Source organism: Chelon labrosus (assembly GCF_963514085.1).
Source record: "Chelon labrosus genome assembly, chromosome: 23".
In the NCBI taxonomy this organism is placed as follows: domain Eukaryota; kingdom Metazoa; phylum Chordata; class Actinopteri; order Mugiliformes; family Mugilidae; genus Chelon; species Chelon labrosus.
In genome coordinates this window covers 18,760,134-18,783,823 of record NC_140356.1, presented here as the reverse complement: position 1 = coordinate 18,783,823, position 23,690 = coordinate 18,760,134, and the positions used below count along the sequence as shown (strand labels likewise).

Here is a 23,690-nt window from a genome sequence, read left to right as displayed (position 1 = left end):
GATTTCTTGTGATCGCCGGCTTGGAACAGGATGTGCACAACAGGGGTTTTGAGTTTCAGCAGAATCAATTAAAATAAGTGGCGGTAACAGGCCAAGACAAGCTGTCTCCCTCCTCTCGCTCCTAAAACGCGGTGCATCCCACCCACTCATCTAAACACACACACACATTCTCATGAGAACCTTATGTTGTGTGTCACAGGACCCTCTCAGCTGTTAGCCTCATGATTTGTGGGCTGAGGGAGGAGGAGGGCCGCGAAGGGGATGCGGGGGGACGAGCGGTCGCGAGCATACATTCGGTTCTCGACGAGGACGTGCCGTTTTCAAGCGTCACCGCGACTCTGCCTCCTTGTTCACACGGTGTACTTGTTGCAGTCAGAAGCCCTGTGTCCCTGCTCGGATGACGTCAGCTCCGTGCTTGATCATCGCCGTGTAAAGAAAACCTTTGCTAAACGCTCTACCTCCTGCAGCCCAGAAGTGTTACAGATCCCGGGGAGAGCGGTACAGTTTCAGACCAGATGAGGGATTCAACACACAGTTGAGGGAGGTTAGGGGGTCACATATTTCCCAGAGACAGACCCCAGCCTAGGCTTCAAAGCCGGAGTAAGAGTGGAAAGGAAAGGGCAGAGGTCCTGCTCCATTTTTTTCCTGCTTCTCTCGCTTTACCTCTTTTTTTTTTTTTTTTTTATGCGTTTCCAGGCCTGATGGGACTGGAAGGAGAGAGATTACACTGTTAGTTCCACTTAGTTCTCAAATGATCTCGGTTAATATTTGTGAAGTCTGATGCTGTCGGGGCCCGTCAGCGTCAAAAACGAGGGAGTCACCGCGCGTGGCGGTGGAGCCGGGAGAGGGAACGGACCTGAACGGAGGGAGGAATCGTAAGGAATCACAGTCACAAGGGAAGAATGTTAAAAGCGTGTCATGCGGGAGGGGAGGGGAGGGGAAGTCAAAGGAGCTGGCACGAATGCAAATTTTCACCTCGCTCCTGCAAAACGGGGGCCCCCACCCGTTAAACACGACGGCACATAACAGCGGAATGAAAAGATCACAGCGAGCACCTCTCGGCGGCTAAATAGCCCCGGCTTAAGAGGCGTGTTCGCGTAAATACAAAGTGTCATCTGCATAAGCGCCGTCTGCTTCAACCTGTCCGCCTCCTCGCCGGCTCGGTAAGAGGCCACGGACGGGCCTGTCGAACGCCGGCGACACGCATTATTCATAAAATCCTTCACTCCGGGGCAGATACGCCCGCAGAAACCGGCGATGCAGAGCACATCAGAGGGGGAAAGAGAAGGGCTTCTGGAAGGGAACGCGTGACGGCTTCCTCGTCCACCCCCGCCGGTCGCAGACGGGTCCCACGCCGTCAGAGCCGATGACACTGATTAATGAGAGAGCCGCCTCGCCGCTGCAGCGTCTGGGTAATAGACTACATGGAGAGTCAATGGAGGGAGACTCCTCGGGGCAAAGAGCACGCCCCGGCCTTAATATCCCTGCGGCGGAAACATTCAGGCACGTTTATGAAACAATTGTCTGTGTTTCTGATCTCTAGTTTTCTAGTCAGTTTAGTTGTTGCAAGTTTAATGTTTGCAGGTTTGACCAAAGTGATTTTCCAGAAGGCCAGAAACCCTAACCCTAGGTCTCGCTCATCCCTAGCTCTAGCCAGGTTTGTGACCTCTCTACTGGTTCCTACTCCAGGACATGAACCACCGACATACTGTATCTATCTAATATGTGGTACACGGTGACTTGTGTGATGCAATATTTCATTTTTATAACACAAACACATCTATAGTCTCATCCCAATGAAGGTTTTTGCATCTGCACGACTCCAGAGAACACATACAGTGACTTTTTGGCGCCGTGTATGTGATAATAGTTTAATATTTCTCTTTAACAGTCAGAGTGAAGCATTACATTGTGAGTTTACAGCTCTTAAATATAAAACCATCCTTGCAGGTGCACGGAATAATAGAAATTACACATTTTTGCAGTTGTTTGGCAGCTACAATTGTTCAACAGTGCACCCATGTGTATCATTTAAGGTCTTTTAGCCGTGCAGTGGTACTGAATGTCCCAGTGATGTAGTAAAAACAGTATTTCTAAGGCATTTTAGTATCGTCTATGTCCGATCAGTGATTTTCTTGCAGGATAACAGCCACACAAACGCAGTCTCCACTTCATCATTCTGTTCTTTTTCATCTATAGCCACCAGCAGAAGTTAAGCGCAGCGCCGGACAGGCAGGCGCTGACTGACTGACTGACTGACTGACTGACTGAACATTAAAATAAGGTGAAAATGTAGAACTACAGCTACAGAAAAAAGAAAAAAAGAACATGATCCATCAACAAATAGGCGCCCTGAGCTGAGGGGACATAAGTGGGACATGGTTGCATGTGGAGGGAGAGGCACATGACCGTGATGTGGGGATGAAACCCTCCCATTGTCTGTTTCTGTCGAATTTCTGGAGTTTAACTGAATTACAGCAAATCCAATTAAAACACACGGGACAGCAGTCATCCGTGCATTCCTGTATGTTCTCAAAAAAAGCCTCTGTGCTGCTGCTGCTTCTCCTCCTCCTCCTCCTCCTCCTCTCCTCTTGTTTTTTTCTGTTTCTGCAAACGCTCTCCATTTCCTCCAAGTGTGCAAAGTGAGCAGAATAACACGCGATGTGAGGGCATAAGAAAATGAAAAGAAAAACGCGTGTGGAGGAGTTGAATCCGCCTCATGTGACTCAGATCACTCCCTTTTTTGTGTTTTTATTTAGGAGCACAGAGAGATCGCCTCTGTGCTCTTCATTGTGTCTCAGCGTGGTGCGCTCCCGTAGCCGGGGCTGCACAGTCCCGAGCGAAACGCGCCGCTTCCAGCGCCAGCGCCGAGACCCCGGAGAGCTTCTTATGGGCGGCTGCCGCAAATCAGAGCAACTTGTTCTGTTCCGCGGAGCCGAGTCTCCGGGTGGTGTCCTCAGAGTCCGGACCTGACAACAATCTGACGGAGCGAGGCGAAAAGAATAAAATAAAAAATAAAATAAAACACGGACGGGGTTTAAATCGCGGCGGCAGCGGTGTTAATTCCCCCCGTAATGGCGTTCATTCATCACCATCCTGTCTGTGGCTCTGATAGCAGCCCCCGGGGCGCTCCTGCCATCCCCGCAACAATTTTATCGACGGGTATTAATAAACAACAAGCCCCAACTAACACGGCAACACGCAGAGAAACAGTCTCGCCGGCCACGGTGTTCATTTTGACTCGCATTCTGGTCACATATCAAAGCGGAGGAGCAACGTTTCCACATCGGACAGCTGCTTTTCAGGACATCGGAGAGACAGAAAATCACACAAAAGCATAAAGAGGTTGGAGGGATAACTCACATTCTGTCTCCGGGAACAAGCAGGCGGCTCTCCACCATCATATCGGGCAGAAAATCCAGATTGTAGGATGAAGTCATGTTGCCTGCCTGCCTGCCTGCCTGCCTGCCCTGTGTATGAGTGCGCGTACGGTGCCGTGTGTCAGTGTGTGCGCCTCCGCCGCTGTGCGCCCTGCCTGATAAATAAAGGCGCGTCGCTCTCGCCCAAAACTGCGCCTGGCCGCGGAGACGGAGGGGGACAGGTGCAAGAGCCGAGGCCTCCCCCCACACCCCCCAAAAAAAGGCAGTGTATCCAGGCGCACACACTCTGTCCGCATCCAGCAGTTGTCACATTCTCCGCGTTTTTTTTCTTCTTTCTCTGTTTCTCTCTCTCTCTCTCTCTCTCTTTCTACCCTCTCCGGTTTTCTTCCGCCGGTCCTGTCTGGAAAACCCGCTCTGCAACAGCGCAACTGACGGACTGTTGGAGAGCCAGGTGTCGAGCCGGGGAGGCGTGGCGCATAGCGCTGCAGCTGATCTTTAACTATTAGGTCTCCTCAGCCGGAGATGTCTCTTAAGCATTAACCCGCATATCATCTTTACAGCCTTGTGATTTAAAGACTCTTTCTCTAACAGCTGGACATAAATAATAATAAATATATCACTGTAAAATGAACATAGTCTGCCATCTTCAAGGGATCTTAAATTACCAGTCCTATCTTAAAGTTGCTATCTGTGTTACGAACGCTATAAAGGACAAGTTGTTCCTCACAAAGAGAATGAGCAATGGGAAATTCAGAATTACTATTATTTAGTGCCAGGTTCCTTTCTTGTAGCCTACATGTTAAATTTTGTCAGTTTTGCCTTCACTGCAGAGAGGATGCGCTTGAAAAATAAGTCGCCCAAAAACGAGAAGAAGAAGAAGACCACCTTGGCTTCTTTGGTTTCGGAAACTGGGACGAGTGGTGAAACATCTCAACCTAAAGCGACCTGGACGACTCTCAGAGATCCGCATGTGAGAGAGTTTGCACCACAAGTGAACATAAAATAGACTCCTTGTGTCTGGTGCTCCGGCTTCTTCCCACATTCCAAAGACAAGCTTGTTAGCTTAACTTGCCGCTGTGTCGGCCCTGTGACGGACCAGCGACCTAACCAGGGTGCACCCTCGCCTCTCACCTCTCCACAACCCCCTACAGGATAACGGGTTGTCAACACGCCATTGGGATTTCATCATGAGGTGTTGGATAGTCCTACAACCAACCGGTACCACTTTGCTGTGAATATATTCAACTGCACGGCAGATCTTTGCAGAGGTATAATCAGCTCCCAATGGAAAGACTCCATACTTTTCCCATAAAAACTTTTGTTCGCAGGGTAAAGTTCGGGCTGGCTCCCATTCTAGTAGACTTGGTAGTCTGTAGCCTCAGAGATTCCCTTGAGCAAGGCACATACGCCCTAAAACTGCTCCCTCTGATCACTACTCATTGTCTGTATGAATGCATGGATAAAGTTCTCAGATAAAGTTCCTTGCACGGTGGCATACTCTGCAGAAATAAAGCCGATTCAGATTCAGATGTGGACGTACAAACTGATTTTGGGTATTTCTGCATTATCCAAACAGCGATGGTTAATGTGCTGATGCGGCAGAGGCACAATGTGAAATCACCTCCTCCTACTCAGGTCGATCAAATATGTGGAAGCATTCATTAGCTGACGTGACTGTAACTCCGGTGTGTTCCCATAGAAAGCGAGCGTCACAGGATTTATTGTCCAGAGCTGTGATGTTCCGTGTCATATATTTAAAGTCTTAAAAAGTCATGCATCATTACTCAAACTGGCCTTCCTGGATCATATTTCATTATCACGCAAATGTAAAATAGCACTCCCACGCTGGTGCAGCCTTTCCTGTATCGTTTTAATTTCGGCCTAATGTCCTGGTCGCTAGATCGAATTACGAGGGCACATCATCACGGAGCCACTTAATAACGATGTACAGTACAACAACCAACAACTCTGACACTAAAATGCCATAAATCCATTGCCCAGTCACTAGATGTAAACTGTGAAGAGGACGTCCCGCTTGCTTAATAGAAGCGTGGCCGGTTAGGTGATTTACAATCAAATGAGCCAAATTTGGAGAGGTGCAATTAAGCGTGGGGGGGAGGAGGGGGTAGCCGTGTAATAACGAACCTGCCCATAATTTGCTGCAAATTTGCTGACTCTGTTTTACGCTGCGTTAATTGCGTGGATCCACATGTCTCCCAGTGGAACCCGGAGTGGGCTTGAATGCACCCCTGTGCGGCACGACTACCGGGTTTGCCCCACTTCCTTCCACCTCTGTAGGAGAAAAGAAGGGGAGGCTCTCCAGTAAAATAATGAGCCTCTCTTTGACTGAGAAAGAGAGAGAGAGAGAGAGAGAGAGGCGGCTCTCTGGGGGAAGAATATGAGTATCTGGGTCAATAGGAAAAGAAAAAAAAAACTCAGTATGCACACGTACGTACAGCAGGGTAAGTGTATGGCGTGGGTGGGACTTGGCCCGAGGCTCTGCTGGGGAGTGGGGGTGGTGGTCGTGGTGGTGGGTGGGGATGGGGGGGTCAGTTTGCATGTTTGCTTGCAACGACTGAGGTCAGAGTATGGATGGGAAAGGCTGATCTACATCAGCGCCTCGGGGCTCGCAGTGTCCCGGGAGTGGGGGGACGACGCTGCATGTTTCACCGCACTTGACCCTTCTCAGAACAGGGGGCTGTACGGGACATTATATAACCAACTGCTGCGCCGTAATGGGACGCGTTGTCATCGGGTTCAGGCTTGAAATTATGCTCGTGTCACGTGACGGTTGTTTCCCCGATAACCAAAATTTATTATCATAAATAGCCCCTAAAATATTAGATTAAATCAAACTTTACACCTTCACCTTACTGATAACCCATGTAACAAGCATTTAAAAGCTATCAGGGATTCGCCTTTAAAGAATCAGTTACTGTGTTTACATGGATGCTAGTGTATCTACTAATAATCTCCTCAATCTGAGCAGATCAGAGGGGATTTTCAATCAGATTAAGACGGGGTGGTGTAAACCTTTCTTAATCCGTACAATAGGAACATTTTAGAGGCTAACAACCATGTAAATGCTTGATCCTGCATAGACTGTATATAAATATGGACAAAGCAAACCCACTTCCTTGCACTGGCCAAACTGACGCTATTTTCCTGGAGATAGGGGCAGCGCGAGACTGCCAGACTCCGCCAGACTCACTCGCATATTTGTTTATTTGTTGGCATGGCAACTGGTGGCCGCCATTATGTCACATCCTGTACCTATAGCGTCAAATAACTAGCTAAAACGAAACTTGACACTTGAACATTCATCAACATTTTATTAATTACCTAAAACTACAGAAACTATCCTTGAAAAAATTTATTTGATTTGTTTCAGTTCGGCCCAAGTCCCACCCACTAACATGGAGGGGGTGGAGCTTATGACGTATACTGCAGCTAGCCACCAGGGGGAGCTCTACATGCTTTGGCTTCACTTTAGAGGTAAAGACAGGGCTAGGGTCAGGGGAAGGGTCTCACTGGTGGGATTAAATCTGTTTTTTCTACTCACGTTTACCCTGCTTGGGGTAAACAGCATGGCAACTGGTGGTTGGGTCGCCATTATGTCACATCCTGTACCTATAGCGTCAAATAACTAGCTAAAACGAAACTTATCCAAAAAATTGACACTTGAACATTCATCAACATTATATTATCTACCTAAAATGACGGAAACCATTCTTGAAAAAAAATGTATTTGACATGCTTTAGTTTGGCCCAAGTCCCGCCCACTAACATGGAGGGGGTGGAGCTTATGACATATACTGCAGCCAGCCACCAGGGGGAGCGCTACATGCTTTGGCTTCACTTTAGAGGTAAAGACATCTTTAAACTGTGTATGCTTGATCCAGTTGTTAGGGTTAGGGGTAGGGTCAGGGGTAGGGTTTCACTGGTGGGAATAAATCAGTTTTTTTCTGCGCACGTTTATCCTACATGGGGTAAACACTCAAACTGTCACCTGACTGTTACTTCAGTCAGGTGACAGTTTGAGCATTTGAACACAAATGTTAATCTAAACCCAGAGAATGAAAGCCTCCTCTATGACATGAGATATAGTAAGAAAACCCACATGCTCCTTGTTTGTTAAGAGCTCACGGTCGCCTGTCTCGCTCTCGTGTGCAGGTGCATCAGCTGCAGCGGAGTTAAAAAAACCTGCACCGGGGTTTGAAGCGAGCAGACTGGATGTCGTTCGCCGTGTACGTCTGGTAAACAATCATGCAATCAAATCTCCTCATTTGCTTTGAATACCTCGAACAAATCCTTCCCCCTCCTGTTCGCCAAACATAAAGCATCCATCCATTAATAAAACATGAACATTCGCAGCGTTCAACGTGCTCATGTGAAACCGACAGGAGAGAGAAGGAATGCAATTTGTGTTGCGGCTGTTTAATATTGCATTTAATATGATGCATAATCGTGTTAGCATGTACGTAGCATTGTTTGCACAGCTCAGCTCTAATCTGTACTTCCAAGAGAAATAGTTCAAAATACAGTGTTTTATACATGAAGTGACAACTGAACCGAATATATAACATAATGCATTATGTATAGATTCACCTTCTACATACGGGCCAGATAAAACTTGCTGTATACCTCCTGACTACAACGGGATGACCCTGAACAACTGGATGTATGCTTTGCTAAGTGTGAGTCTAAGCTTGACCCTGTGTCCTCAGTGTGATTATTGGAGGCATGTATAGGTTGATAATGAATTGCGTTTTGTTCCCAGACCTTGGAATGGTCTCACTAAATGTGCATGAGGCAAGTGACAAAGGTAGCACAGTGAAAGAGGCCTACTGGAGCAGTCCAAGGATTTGTGCTCATGTTATATTACTTCAACTGATGGGCTGCCGCTCCATCCGGGTTAACCCTGGAGCTCTAAGCCTGCTGTCAGCACGGTGAATTTGGTGGCAGGTACCAAAGTCGACGTTTCCTTGAGGTAAACATTTGGGGAACGCGTCATAGCATGAATCGGTGTCGGTACACCCACTGGCCATCATAAGTTCATCATCTCGTCTCTTTAAATTGCCTATAAGGTTGTCCAACCAACCCAAAATACATCTTTTATACCCCTACTTGTATTCTACTCTTAGAAGGTATACACCGATCAGGCATGACATTATGACCACCTTCCTAATATTGTGTAGGTCTCCCTTGTGTTCACTCATCTGAGAATATACATGGGCCTTCTGAGGGTGTCCTGTGGTGGATCATCCCACAGATACTTGATCAATTTGGGATTTAGTGAATTTGGAGGCCAGGTCAACACCTTGTGATGTTCTTCATGTTTTTTTGAGTTGATCCTAAAACGTTTTTGTGTGTGCATCAAGGAGTGTCATTGCTATGGGGTGGGGATGCCTGGTCTGGTCTAGGTGGGTGCTACATGTCTAGGTAACATCCAGGTCCAAAAGATTCCCAGCAGGACATTGTATGGCCACAAGATGGTCAATGTTGTTTACTTCACCTGTCAGTGGTCATACTTTTATGCCTGATGTGCATCTAGTTTAACATCAGTATTAAGTCTCCAGTTCCTGAATCACTTTTTCAAAGCTGGCCTAGAGAAGCGTGTACGGCATCCGCAGTGATTAGGCATGAAACATGAGAATGAGTTTTTGATTAACAGTATAAATAACGGAGTCTCTCGTTCACGATCCGGTAGAGCTTTGACAGGTGGCGGGAACAGAACCGGTGCATCTGCTCAGTCACCTCAAGACCGTCAAAATCTTCCAATCTGCCGAGGTTTTCCCGAGGAGACAAACTTCCATCACCGTCACAACTTGCCAAAACTCCTGCCTTTTCGCGTTGGCTGTCGGTCTTAAGTGATCACTGCTCCAGAAGCGCCGACGCTGAGATGAAACAAACCGGCAAAACAGGCCACGATACTCTGAGGACAGTAACCCCAAAGAAGTAGAAAACAGTGCTACGTGCCTCGTGGATTTTCATGATTCCTTCACTTCCAAAGGAGTTCTGACACCTTAAAAGCATCCTTGAGCCTGTATTTTCCTCGGGGCCAGCGGTCAGACCCAGTGAACACTTCGTACTCCGTTGTGCCTTATTTTCTACCTGCCGTTGCTGTTGTTCTTCTCTTCTCCCACCGTCACCCATCACCTCTCCTATCACTCCTCCATTTCTTCGGCCCTCGGGCTCCGTGTTCTCCGAGACCCGGCTCACGGCAAGGTCCGCCTCTGCCCTCGCTCGCTCTCCGACTTTCGTCCGTCTCACCTCTTCCCTCTGTCTAGTTATTTCTATCTTCTCTCCGCCTTCATCTCCCTCACCTCGGGCTGGGGAGGGAGAGGGGTTGGGGGGGGCTCAGCTGCCCGAACAATACAAATCGATCACTTAGAAAGGAGGAGAGACGAGGGCAGAAGGGGGAGGAGACGGGGTGGGGTGAGATAAAAGCAAAAAACAAAGAGACGGCGCCAAAAATAGCTTCTCTCAGAGAGCAAATTAAAAATAAATAAATAAATAATAGCAGCGAAGGAGCAGCCACCGTGATGTCGAGCATAAACTATCATCCGGGCCTGTCTTCGCCTCCTGCCTCTATCTCACCCAGAGGAGAGGATTGTGGGTAGGTGATGGCGCCGGCTTTTCACACGTGAATATTTAACGAAGGCTTCATGAATAATTCAGAGAAGCAAGCAGCTGCGTTTGAGCCTAAGTGGACATGTGAGGAGCCCGAACCAGACAGACCCTGACTGCTACCGTTCATCCTCGCCGCTCAAAAAAAAATGCTGCACGCATGTTTCGAAACACACTGCACATGTGTGTGTGCTTGTGCAGATGAACCGCTTCCTAAATGAAGGGGTGATAGAGGCGTCCCGGTCTAGTCTGGTCTAGTCTCTGCTACTTTCCCATTCTGTTAAGCGCAGATCCACAGTCTGACTGAAAACCAAATAAAATTGGTGCTGGAGTGGATGGATACTCCCCGACATCTCTTTCTAACACTCTCTCCATCACTCTCGCTGTCACTCACGGTTCAATCTTCAGATCTCATTCCCATATTTTTCTCCAGCCGCCTCCTCTCCTCCATTTTCATGCCGTCTCGCTCCCTCTCATCCGTCTCCCTCTCATCCGTCTCCCTCTCTCTCTCAGTTTGTTATTGGCCCCTCGCTGGACTCCGGTTAGGACACGGTGTTCCAGTTAACATGGATCCCAGCTCTACCTGTGGGGCTGCAGACTCTAAATGCTCGCTGACCCGTTTTGCACATGAACTGACACAACACACACAAACACGCCGCGGCCGGACTGATGCATCCGCTCACTTCTTATCGTATTAAACGTCTAGTCCCATTGGATCAGGAGCGGAATTCAGATTAAACGTCCGAGCGGTGCCGTAAATTGCTTTTCTTCCTCTTTATTTGCAGGCCTATGCCCCTGCCACTACACGTCTTAGTCAGGCCTGTCATATATTGTTATTCTCACGATTGTTCAGAAATGCTGTCTCATTGATGTCTCATCTGGGCTCAGACTACTACTCAACTTCACAGATCTTCTCTCTAATCTGAAACTTGCACACACTACAAGATTTGGACACATTACAGGATATTATTTAGATTATTCTGATAGATCTGGGAACCCTGAATGCACCACTGTCATTTGATTTTAGGAAGAAATGGACATAACTGCAGTCAAACAACTTTCTATAAATCCTCCAGTCCAGCAGGGGGCGGTAATGCACATGTCACCTTGTTTGCTAAGTGGAAATGAATCAAATAAAGAATAAGGAAGATGAAAAGTAGAAAAAACAAAGTGTTGATGGGGGGAAAAAGCATTAGTCGACATTGGGAGGCTGGAGGTGAGATTTTAACTGTCAGTTTGAATATCTGTCAGAGGTAGTATGCTAGCTCATGTTAGCCTAGAGGGCTAAAATGTTAACCGTTGCTTGGCACGGACGCACATATCCAGACAAATCAAAACACGTTCGATGTTTAGAACCAGATCGACATGGACAAAACTCAGAGCAAGGTGCGGCTCGGATTTCTCCGCAGGCTGTCAGCTCTGGGAACGAATCCAGCAGCGCGTCCAGTAGTGGAAGACAATTAGAAGCGGCATACGAGGAGATGTTTTGTGTATCCAGAAACAATAAAAGAAAGGCAACCGGACTTGGAGAGTTTCTTGAAGACATTTCATCCATTTTAGCTTCTTTGGTTCTAAGAGACTGGTGGAGAGTTGGGGTTTAAATCTGTGGGTGCTACCCGTCAGAAACGTGACTTTTTGTGTAAATAAAGAAAAGACTTGATGCAGTTTAAAAGTCCAAACTTTTGGAATACACGGCAAAGATCGGTCTATGAAACCCTAACCCAAACTTTTAGCTTTGAATGCCGCAAACAAGAGGCATCATGCATCTTGTACTGTAACCATGTATGCTTAGTCATCAAACTGGATTCATTTACTCCAAGATAGGCAACGCAGCTAAATAACCGGTCTCAATTCTGTGTTTGACGTCTGCGTGAGGCTGCAGACATGGTCACACTCTGCATTACAGGACACTGTGATCTGGTCCAACACTGTCGAGCAAATACCTCCTGACCCTGTTCACTGACCCTCAGACACTAATGCCTGCACCGGTGGTCTCGACATGACATACATGTTGGTCTCTCTCTCTCTCTCTCTTCATCTGTCCACACACAAACACACTTGATGTCCTCTGCCCCTGAAGAGCCCCCCCGGCTACACTGCGCTGCTGTCTGCTAGTTTTAATAGTCTCTGCTAGACTGGACTGGACTGGACAACGCTCAGCCGCTGCACACCGAGGTAGAAACATGTCGCCGGGGCGCCGAGGTAGGACTCCCATCTCTTTGGGTTAATCCTGTGGCATTATATCAGTTGTTTACAACCAAACAGGAGACAATGGAAAGCTTTGAAGGATGGTTAAAGTTGCAGCTTTGACCCAAAGCTCCACAAGATAAAATTTTCATAATACAGTACACTTTAAAGCCTTTAAGCTTAATTTAAGAGCCCGAAGATGCTGCCCTGCTGTTGGGGGATTTTTTAATGTCCTACAAAAGGTGGTGCTTACCTTTTATTATCAGCAGATATAGGAAAAAACGAGCCTCTTAATGCATTAACAGAGCTATAAAATAAAAAGCATAAACGCATGAACTAGGGAACGTCAAAAGCCATAAATAGTGCATTAAAGGGTGAACCGCCTCCAGCTCGTAAAAGCCTCTGAACTATTTATACACATATATATATACACTGCGTACGGGCCAAGATGAAGAGAAAAGGTCTTAAATGGGCTCCAAACTGGAGTTAGACGCCCTCTTCTGGTTTGGGGAAACACTGCAACAAAGCTGGCTCCGCCCCCTCAGTGACATCACGATGTTCTGCAATGGACCGACGAGGCCAATGGAAGGGTTCCTGATCAACTTTCCCTTTTTTGAGAAGTTAAGTAGGACTCTAGGGATGTAGGATAGGTGATTTCAGTCAGGTTGAAGAAATACCATCTGTTTTGGCGAGCCAGCTGGAGGCACTGCTGCTAGCTTAGCACAGAGAGAGACACGCCCCTTGAACCTCCCCCGTTCAGCTGACTTTGGAGGATTTCTAAATGCGTGTAGGAGCCTCGCCCCCCTCAGTGACATCACAATGAAGATTTTGAATTCATCGAGCCTACGCGAGAAAAACGTCACTTGGCGCGTTGGAACCGTGTTTACATTTGTCTAATAATGCAGCAACAAGCGTTTCTACAGAATGAATTCAGTGCTGGCAATTAAGTTAAAACTGCTTCTTCTTCTTTTTTTTATTTCAGGCGATGTTCTGCAACAGACCGACAAGTTAAGTAGGACTCTAGGAATGTAGGATAGGTGATTTCAGTCAGGTTGAAGAAATACCATCCGTTTTGGCGAGCCAGCTGGAGGCGGCCTGACTTTGGTGTATTTCTAAATGCGTGTAGGAGGCAAGGTTGGCCTACAAAATCATTGCATTAGATGAAGAAAAAAAAAATCCTAAATGGAGCATATAACCATTGGAGACACGGCCGAACAAGGTACGAGGGAAAAAAATAAAAATACACTCCTGACTCCGCTAAGGTGTCTGACATTAAACGTCCTACTGAATCACACGGTAAAGCCCCCTAAGCGGCTCTAAGTTGGACACCGCACACTGCTTTCTCCTCTCAATGCAAATGGAGGATGGAGGGATATTCTCCGGCCACTCAAAACAGTGTCCGCTCCACCTGCAGTGCACCGGAGCGTGCTCCAACTGTAATTGGCCATCGCTCCGGCGACACAGAAAGAGAGAGAGAGGGGGAGAGAGAGAGGTCCTCCATTCATCACCATACCCTCCTCCCCAACACCCCATTCTCCATTCGTCCCTCTCTGCCCCGTCGTTGCCAAACTTGGACCAATCTCTCCTTTCGCTTTCCAGTTTCTCCTCCCTCTTTCCCCGTCCTCTTCCTCCCTCCTCCACCTCTGTCCTCCACCTCCTCCCCCTCCTCCCCTCCCCTCCCTCCCTCTCTGCTCCTTTTCCTCATTAAAGTGGGACCCAGGCAGTAGCGGTCACTGCCTCTCATTTATTTTCATTTGAAACTGGTGCAGCTCCACTGATCCTCTGGGGCTGCTGGAGAGAGAGTAGGATGGTGTCATTCTGATAACAACCGACACACACCCACACGTACTGTATGTGCCCCCCCCCCCCAGAAAAAAAACCTTCCACACACTCAGAAAAATGAAGGAATAGAACACATCTGCTGCACATGCACACAGTGGAAATACAAAGGGTAGGTGTGTGTATATATGCATCCGCCTGCAAATAGATGCACTTTCACACCCATTTCAATTCATTTCACGCACATATTCACACATTTCATGTACCTGCGAGCTCCCATGATCTGGCCCCTCTCTCCTCTTTCACATATGCGCCCGCCTCCCTCAAACCTCAGCCCCCTCTTCTTTTGATTGTGTGATTTGGAGAAGGTGATGATAGCAGGGCGTGAATCAGCGGGGGGAGGGGGGGTGCGCGATAAACCCCGTGCCCATTGTCACCTGTATGATTGCGAGTATTGATCTAGGGTGTGTGTGTGTGTGTGTGTGTGTGTGTGTGTGTGTGCTCGTACGGGAGGATTTGCCCTCGCTCACCCTCACTTCCTGTACGTGTGTGTCCATGCATTGTATTAGAGTCGTGTCGAGAGCGGCCCTGCCTGACACTCTTTGATTGAAAAGGTGCTCGGCAGATTAAATCGTTGTAGCGGAGACGGGGTGCGCTCCCTTTCGCCGAATCTTCGACGGCTGGTTTAGCAGAATCGAGAAGGCTCAGGGGAGGGAAAGGGGGTAGGAGGAGGAGGAAAGCGGGGGGGAGATGAGGCCGCTTTTTAACGCCCATTGCCCTGACCCGTCTGGGGAAATGGGAGCGAGAGGCAGTGACTCTAAACCAACGGTCATATCGCTTAATAGGAGGCTAATATCCTCCACACCATTAGATAGGCACACTGTGTGGGGTGAGTGGGAGGGAACGCTTGGTTTAACTGCCAGCACACCCAGAGGAGAGGAAGGAGACCGAATGGGAGGGGTGGAGCGAAATAAGACTAATGCCATCTCACAAACTTACAGAAGAAGAAAAAATATGCTGAGGACTTCAGCTTTCACTAAAAGTCCTCGTCCTTCCCTGCCTCCTCGCCCACAGCAGTCACTCAGTAAGCGGCAAATAGTATCACTCTAACTTTGCACTGTGGATTTAAAGCGAAACGATGACTCCGAAGTTCCAACTCAGAAAGAATGCTCCAAGTATTGCACCGTCATAAAGTTCTCACAAGAGGCTGGCTTAAGACGAACGGCTAAAATCAATACTGCGGAGGCCAGACTCCGGGTCCGCACCGAGAGTCTGCAGCTGCAGTGGGACGCGTCTCTTTCAGGGCTCAGCGGCATCTTCTCCTTAAAATCCACCCTCCTGTTTGTTAAACAGCCGCATGTTTAACAAACCGCCAGCTCGGGCTCGTAACGCGAGCCCAGAAAGTTGCCGAGCCGAAGCCGAGCTACTGGAATGAAGCCCCATGAGACTTTATGTTAAGACTTGAGATAAAAGAAAAAAAAAGGAAATCTCTCTTCAGAGCAAACAGCTGTTTTCACTTTCCGTGCTGCGGCAAGTAACTGATCACGATCATGCACTCACCTCAATCACAACAGACTGGAACAATCAAGACGGAAACTCCAATCAGATAGAGAGAGGTGGTGTTAGCCTTTAATAAAACAGGTCAATTGGGAAACAGTAGCTCCTACTAACCATGTAAACACTAGAGCTGATTGTTAGGGTTAGGGTCTCCTGTCTTTCTGCACACCTGGACGTTAAACACTATTGGATGTAAGTTTGCAAAGCAACCAATTGCTCGAACGAGTCCGGGATCCATGTGGACAGCAACGTTGAAAACGTGGCTCCACCTTGGACAATGAATTCGGTGCTGGGGATAAACTTCTTCACAGCAGCAGAACCACTCTGTTCGCTCTGGCGGGCATGTAAACACATATCTCTTACCTGATTCAGTTTGGATTTCAGTCAGGTTGGTGTGCAAAGGCTTTGGAGCTCAGATGAGAGCAGATGAAACACCGTTGGTAGGACAGATCTGTTGGCTCTCTTGGGAACTAAAGAATTCAACAGTTTGGCCTCCAAAGACTTCCCTGTCTTTGGAGGCCAAAGACAGGGAAGTCTGTCCCAGGATGGGTATTTACACTCTTGCAGCAACTGTAGCATGTCATATCGACTGTGCAGGAGGACAGGCCAGAATCATTTGGAGTTTTCCGACTGCGCTCTACATTCTGGATGCTCTTGAACGACTAATGCATTAGTCATCTGAGGTAAACACGACCTCTACCTGATGTCCTGCACGTCCTCCAAACCTCTGGAAAATTTCCCCCTTGTTTCTCGCTCGGAGAGGCCGCCTGACGCAGGAAACCGCTCAAAGTCAGTTTATTTTTTTTATTTTTTTCAACAGGAAATTGCAAATGAAGCGCACGCCTCAAAAAGCAGTTTCATTTGTCACCCAATGAAGCATTCACCGATTCAGTCGGCAAATTACGGTGCAATAAATTACTACCTGCAAACATCAATGAAATATGTCGACTCGCCGCAAAAAACAAGTCGACCCCAGCATGACTGTTTTTCATGATCAGGCGGAAGCACGGCGGAAGCTCGTCTCAATCTTTTATGCGACGGGAGGCGAGTTCAGACGCGGCGCGGCTTGGTGGGACGTCGCCGCGGAAATCTACCGGCAATGGGAAGCTTAAAAACGAAAACCTGTAATTTTCGAGAAAAAAAGGTGAAGCTGAGTATGGATGGAATAGTTGGGTATCTCTATTGTTTGGCGCTACCATCTTCCTCCTCCTCCTCTCTTCCATTTCACCCAGTAGTCATTTCTCCATCATCTCTCCACTGGTGCGTGAAGCAGACTTGAATAAGGAAAATGAAATAAATAAATAAAAAAAGACAAACTCGGGCTTCATTAGTTGGAAAATGTCAAATCCTGCTTCGATTGAGCGGAGGCCTTTGGTCTTAATACAGAGATGCTCTGACCTCTCTGCACTCTGCTTCTGATCCTATTAAACAGCAAATGCCACAAAAAAAAAAAAAGAATCTCGCAAATCCACCCACGTTGATAAATACAGGCAATGGAAAATTGAAATCAGATCTTTTAGTTGGGGATGCACCGAACATTTTCGGTTGTTTCGGCGCTAAAAGTCCGAAAATTTTCGGCCGAAAATGGCCCAAACGTGCATTTTCGGTTTTCAGCCGAAAATTTTCGGTGCATCCCTACTTTTAGTCAGACTATTTTGATGCTAAGCAAGATTTGAAGCAAAGTGTTATATGTTTTCTTTACGTTTGTCCATTAATAAGGAACTTTTAAAGCTAAAATCCTACAAATGGACTCCCCCTTCACATGGGCCTGACAGGTAAAGTCTTGGCCAAACGAATCCGTATTTTTCCCAATTACAGCAGATAACGGTGCGTTCGTTAAGCGCATCCAATTAAGTTTTTCCGCGGCTGAAAACTGTGCCACTTTGCAACTTCGGGACATCAGAACTTTATTAGCAGGAGCCCGAGAAATCGACGGCGGCAACCGTGAAAACGCTGCGACTCCTTGACACCGAGGAAAGGAGCTAAAGAAAATAAATCATCCATATTCATGCGCGCGTGGGCGGAATAATACGGGAAATGTAAATTAGCCGAAAGGCAAACACAGCGACTCGCATGATAAATGCTGTGTACAAATAAAAAAATAAATAAAAAAATTGCTGCAATGCGCGCGGGAGTCAAAGGTGAAGCGGCCCGATATTTCGTTTAAAAAAAAAAAAAAAAAAAGACAAGGGAAAGCTGTGAGCTGGCGTCGGCCCGTCTCTGTTTCCTAATGTTTCAGCTTTAACCGCTTGTCCTGGACACACAATGCTGCGAACACAGCATGAGGAGGAGGAGGAGGAGGAGGGATGAGTGGAGGGGAAGGCAGGGAACGAAAGAAGAGAAGTACCAGCACTGGAGGCTACGCTTCGCTGGGCAAACAGTTGCAGGGAAGCATTGAGGAAGCTCCTGCTCCTTTAACAACGCCGTGTTAGGGCGTCCAGGTAGGAGGCGTTCTAGTAAAACCTGTCAAATCTGAAAGGAAGGAACGAGCCAGCACCTGTACAACTGTTTAGCTCCTCCTGCAAAGCTTGGAAAGCTGGGAAAGTGTGCACGGAGGCAGCATCTAGGTCAGAAAAATGAATGAATGAATGAATGTGTGTGTGTACCTCAGCAGCAGCAGCTCGTCGGTCCTCATGGATCCTGCGCCGGCGGCTGCAGGAGGGGGGAAGCACGCGGCGTCGGCGCACACCCTCCCCACAAAGCCCAGCTCGGACGAGTGCTCCAACATTACAAAAAAAAACCCAAACCACACCAAACAGATGCACCGTATCAGGCCACGAGCTCTAACCTCTTCGTTTTCAACAAGCTGCCTCTCTTTGCTTCTCCGTCTCCCGCCTTGTTCCTCTCAGCCTCTGCTGTTGTTCCCTTTTCTCTCTCTCACGCGGAAACAAGCGCACCCCTCCCCGCCTTCTCCATCCCTATCTCCCACCCTCCTCTCCAAACCCCTCCACTCTCTCTCCCTCTCTCTCTCTCTCTCTCTCTCTCTCTGGTAGAGCAGCAGAGCAGTGGAGACCCCGCTGGCTTGCCTAGCTGAAGTAATCCCCTGTGACAGCTCAGCTCATGCTGTTATGTTGTGGGCCTATTTGAGTCTAATACCACAGCTCTGGAACAACCCAGCCCCAGCGAGTCCAGCTCTGGACCGACCGCCTGCCCGGAGGCCGCCGGGCATGGCTCCGGTCCGGCACCTCGCCGCCGCCGCGCCAACAATGCCCCGATGCTGTTCACGTTTACTGCACATCACGGCTGAGGTTCAGTTTAGTTATTTTGGCACGGCTCGGTCCCGGGCTCGTCCCAAACTCCGGTTACACAGCCCGGGTGGAAAATAAACCAAACTTAATCCGCCGTCTTTTCATGAAGCTTTACGAGATAAACAAATCATCGGAGAGTCGTATCGAGCGCCGATGGAAAGTTCAACGTCGAGTCAACATGAGCTGGATTCTTTATTGTTTATTAGAAAGTGCAAGATGCATCACAAAGAGATGGAACATCTGCAGCGTTTGGCCGCTATCTCACTGTGTTTAAACCGACTAGAAGAGCCGGTTTGACTCTTGACAACGTTAATATAAAAATGTTGTCCTCTCAAAAATCGTCTTGTGCTATGCCCTTGAGTATAAAGCCATTATTCCTGGAGTAAGGCCCAGGCAGAAGGAGAGAGGGGTTCTGGGACCCTGAGTTTCACCAAAACGTCTTTATTTCGTTGAGATTTTGACATTTCGAGTCCTAAGCGATCTACCCGTGCCTTTCTCAATGTGCTTTCCCAGAATGGTACGACAAAAGTCTGGGCTTAATCTGCTGGTTCTCTGAAGAAAATGATTCAATGGATGAAGAAATAAGTTCTTCTCGAGGCCATGGAGGAGGTTAGGGCCTCTCGGTGATGCTGTGAAGCCAGCTGTAAGGCTTCAGCGGCACTTTTTTAGCTAGGCTTTACTGGAAATGTACGACAAAAGGCTGGGCCTCAGCTCTTCTCCAGAGAGAAGGCTCTCATGGGAGGCTATAAAACATAAAAAAACAAATCTAGTCCTCCAGATGCCACTAAAATTAAAGTAAATAACATAAATATTGAAAAAGAAAATGAAAAAAATGTCAAAAAGAAATGTAAAATGAATTCACAGATAAATCCAAAAACATAAAGAAGAGGAAAATATTAAATAAAATATAATTCATGTTCATAATCATCAAGCACCACCAGTTTGGATGCTGTATGTAAACCAAGCCCCTCCCTCCTCAGGTGTCCCGCCCTGACTCCACCCCAGCCTCCTGCAGGTGCAGGCGTTTCGGCCCAGTCCCGGACGGCTCGTCCCCCAGCCAGAGGCGGTGAGTAGTCGTCCAGGAGGACGCTGCCAGCTCGGGCTCCCCTATGCCTCCCAGTCTCTGCTACCCCATAGGAGGAGGAGGCCGGGGCTGAAGACGCACGCAGGGAGCCGCTGATTAAAAATTCATCCCTGTGTTTATTATGATTTATGCATGTTTCACTGAGCCAGGAACAAAAAAGAAAGGAGAGGAGAACAGCTTCATTAGTGCACAATGTGTGTGTGTGTGTGTGTGTGTGTGTGGCTAGCTAGCTGGCAGGTGGGAGATAGTTAAAATTATGGATGGTACGTGAGCTTCATTAGAATGTTTGGCATCCGGGGCAAAATCGTCTGTCTTCACCAAACACCTGCATTTCACCGAGAAAAAAAAAAAAAAAACTAAAACAGAAACAACAAAAACAACAACAATTGAAATCCTAAATTACCCGGCGTGCGCGGGACCATCGGCATCAAAATGCAGCAGACACTTTTGGCTAACTCCTAACTTAATTACCCGTCCCCGCCTCCGTTGTTTACGGCTCAAATCGCCAAAATCAGACGATGAACGTTGACACGTGGCGAGCAAACGACGGGAGAAAAACAAAAAAAAAAACAAAGCGTGGTATGAGAGCGTTTTTAAAAGAGGCCGCGGGGGCTGCACGGCGCTCCGATACAATCATCTCCTCCACATCCAACAGACGCTGCAGCCGCCGATCGCACGCCGCACGCCGAGTGTCACAGCGAATGTAAAGAGCATAATGACACAGAGCATAAAAGGAGCCATGTATTCAAATTGCGATGTACAAGCGCAGACAATGACGACTGATTATTTGTTATTTATGCGGCTAATAGCTCTCACTTACGTAGGCATTCAGATACTGTAGCTGCACTGGTGGCGTTGACGCACAGAGGCTGCAGCGGCCGTGGAAGCTGGTTTTTCTAAACTTGAACTTGAAAAACTGACTATGGATGCATGGATTTTATGGATTTTAAGTTCATCTACAGGAGAACCACACATAATGCTGTTGAGACGTGGTATTCTATATTGTAATTTACAGTGAACAGTTGACTTATCATTTTAACTGTGCTAGCTAGCTCTTATAAAGTGAAGCTAGTTCATGTTACGTCTGGAGTCCAACTCTCTTAACTGAGGTCTGAGGTCTATAGTATAAATAGTATATATAAAGTGTGTCATATGACAGGATGCTGAGTGACACACCGCATGCTTTTTGCCTGCTTCACTAGTCAGATAGATTAGTAAAGGCAGACGTGGTCATGTATGAGCTCTGACTGCTGACATGTGGATCCACCATCCTGGACATCTGATCCTAAACTTGATCCAACGGTGAAAAGCTTCGCCCGGTCAGCTGACACTCGCTGCTTTGTTTTTTAACGCTCTGTGGCAGCAAGTTGTGCTTTGCTGGGATCTTTCTGTGGACGCCCCACGACTAGAGGTGAACAGGCCTCTGCTGTCTGAGCTCCTAAATTATAAATCTCAGGTTGGCTAAGCCGTAGGACTTAATCCATCCATCGATCTTTTTTAATTTACACCTCATTTCACTGCATCCTCTGGTCAGAAATCTTGCATCTGGCTTTGCAGGACAAATCGCTGCGAGAAGGTACAATGAGATTAGAAACACGAGTGAAGCTACGACAATGACAGAGAAGAGCTGCACAAAAGCAAATCCACATTCAAAATGTGACAACTAGAGGTGAAATATTGTGGAAATGCCATGAAGCTCTGGAACCGATCACATCAGTTTTAAGTAAAATTGTTCAGAAACTGAGATATACTGAATCAAATCAATCATCAGTAGCGATGCCCAGCCCTACGAAGGCTCCCATCTCTTCAAAATACTGAAAGATTTCTTTTATTATATGGCCAAATCTTAACTGGTTGGCTTTATTGAGCTGTGTTGTTATATACGTGTAGTATTGCTCCGTCTCACTCTTTACGCCCTCTTTCATCCATGTCTCTCTCTAAACCTTCTCCCCGAGACGAGTGGCTTCGAGCTGGAGGGCAAGCGCTGGAGAGCAGAGGACGTACGGCGGCGTCCGGTAGAGACGGAAGCTTTGGGGTCGCGGTACCTTTACGTCAAATTTAACCCCACCTTAAGACTTGTTTTCACGTCTTATCATGGGAGCCCCACCTTTGCCGAGCGGCGACGTCATGCCTCTCTCCTTAAGACGAACATGTTGTTTCCGTCATCCGGGGAGCGGGATGGCGCTGACATGGCAGTGACTGGAGGCCACGGCTCAAACCGAGGCGGCCTCCGTCTCTCTTAAATTGTGTTTACAATTTAATGACCTATTTGTGTTTGTTGTTTCTGCAGAGTGCCTGCTCCCCCTTCCCTCACCTCCTCACTCGTCTCCCTCTCCCTCTCTCTCCCTCTCTTTGCATCTCCCGCTCCCTAACACGCTCTGACAGCGAAAGGTCAATGCCCATTGGCTACATGGGGGGCACTGAGTGATGTAAGGAGGGGAAGGGGAGGGGGGGTTGTCATGGTAACGTGCAGGGCATGGTAACGGTGAGGACGCATTTGTGCCAAAGATCCAAGGCCAGGACCGGATCAAAAGACTTTTAAGAGCTGCACTCGTTTGGGGGCGGAAGTGCAGCGGACTGGACCGGCCGAGCGCGGCCCCGCTTTAATTGTCCGTCCATTTACTCGCCTGGCAAATGGGGTGGGGTCGGGAGCCGGGGCGGGGGACTCGGGACGGTCATGCCAGTGAAGCAGATCTGCATGTAAGAGGACAGACGGACGGACAGACAGACAGACAGACAGTGGGGCCTAAAGACAGTCAGTAGTGAGCAGAGCTGTTATGTCTGTGAGCCTGCATTCTGCTGAGCTTGGCTTCACATTAATAAAAGAGGGATTACCAAAGTCTGCAGGCTCCTCTTAGGCCCCTCTCCAGCCGACAGCAGAGCAGAGCGAGGGTTGGCCCCCCCTCCACCCCTCCACCTCCTTCCTTCCTGCCATCCTCCGCTCTCTTTTCTTACCCTCCTCAGCATGCCGCTCACGTTCATCCCATTCAGAAAAAAAAACTCTCATCTGCTTTTCCTCCTGTCTGTCTCTATTCCATCTCTCTCTCTTTCCCTCTAAGTACAGGGGGAGGGGGGCGGGTGAGGGGGGGGAGAAAATGCACCAAAACACAGATAAATTATTTAGATTTTTCTTTTCCCCCCTGAAGAGAGAGAAAAGCTTGACTCTGCAGTTTGAAAGAAAAAGGGGAAAAGGAGAAAGAAGAGGGGTGAGAAATAAAAATTGCATTAGATACAAGATTCTGCAATCAGCCGGGGCGATGCGAGGAAAAATTAATCTTATCTTACGCCGGCACGCGCGGCCCAAGCAGGAGAGCGCCTCCGAAAGGCTCGGCGATGACAACGGGACAAATTCGTCCTTTCCATTACGCCGCCATTCATCCATTGTGACGGCGGACACCTCGCGATAAGCGGACGCATTGTCGACGGCGACAATGTCATTATGGGACGGTAAACAAGCGGAGCGGCGGAGGGTCGGGATGAACTGGGGCGGGGCCAGGAGGTCGCCAAGACAATCTGGAATGAAAGGAATGCGAGACCCCGTGGGAGAGATAAGACTTCTTCTTCTTCTTCTTCTATCTCGTTTCTCTTTCTCTCTCTCTCCAAAGCCAAGGACGGGCGTACGCTTAGAACAAAGCCCCGGCGCTGCCGCGTAATCAACTCCTCTGTACTCCGGCGGCAGCAACACAATCTTCCCTGGAGGTCATCCACGGGAAGAGGCTTAGGAGGCAGAGCGGCAGCAGGATCATGGGCTATTAAGATGGGAAAATAGGATGACATTCAACCCGGCCTCCCACCCACGTTTTCCTCCGCAAAACACCGCGTATA

General features: G+C 48.1%; 1 protein-coding gene across 6 annotated transcripts in view; it reads right to left on the bottom strand.

Annotated features, from left to right (window-relative positions):
* celf2 (cugbp, Elav-like family member 2) overlaps nt 1-23,690 on the bottom strand; it is a 206,192-nt gene that overhangs the window by 130,664 nt on the left and 51,838 nt on the right. For 3 of the 6 annotated variants that reach the window (XM_084573500.1, XM_084573502.1, XM_084573503.1), the window contains exon 1: nt 3,364-4,027. The exons of the other annotated variants lie outside the window; for them this stretch is intronic. In XM_084573500.1, the coding sequence (XP_084429626.1) occupies nt 3,364-3,440 (77 nt within the window). In that variant the 5' untranslated portion in view covers nt 3,441-4,027. Of the gene's footprint in view, nt 1-3,363; nt 4,028-23,690 lie in introns of those variants that run through there. 6 annotated transcript variants of the gene reach the window in all.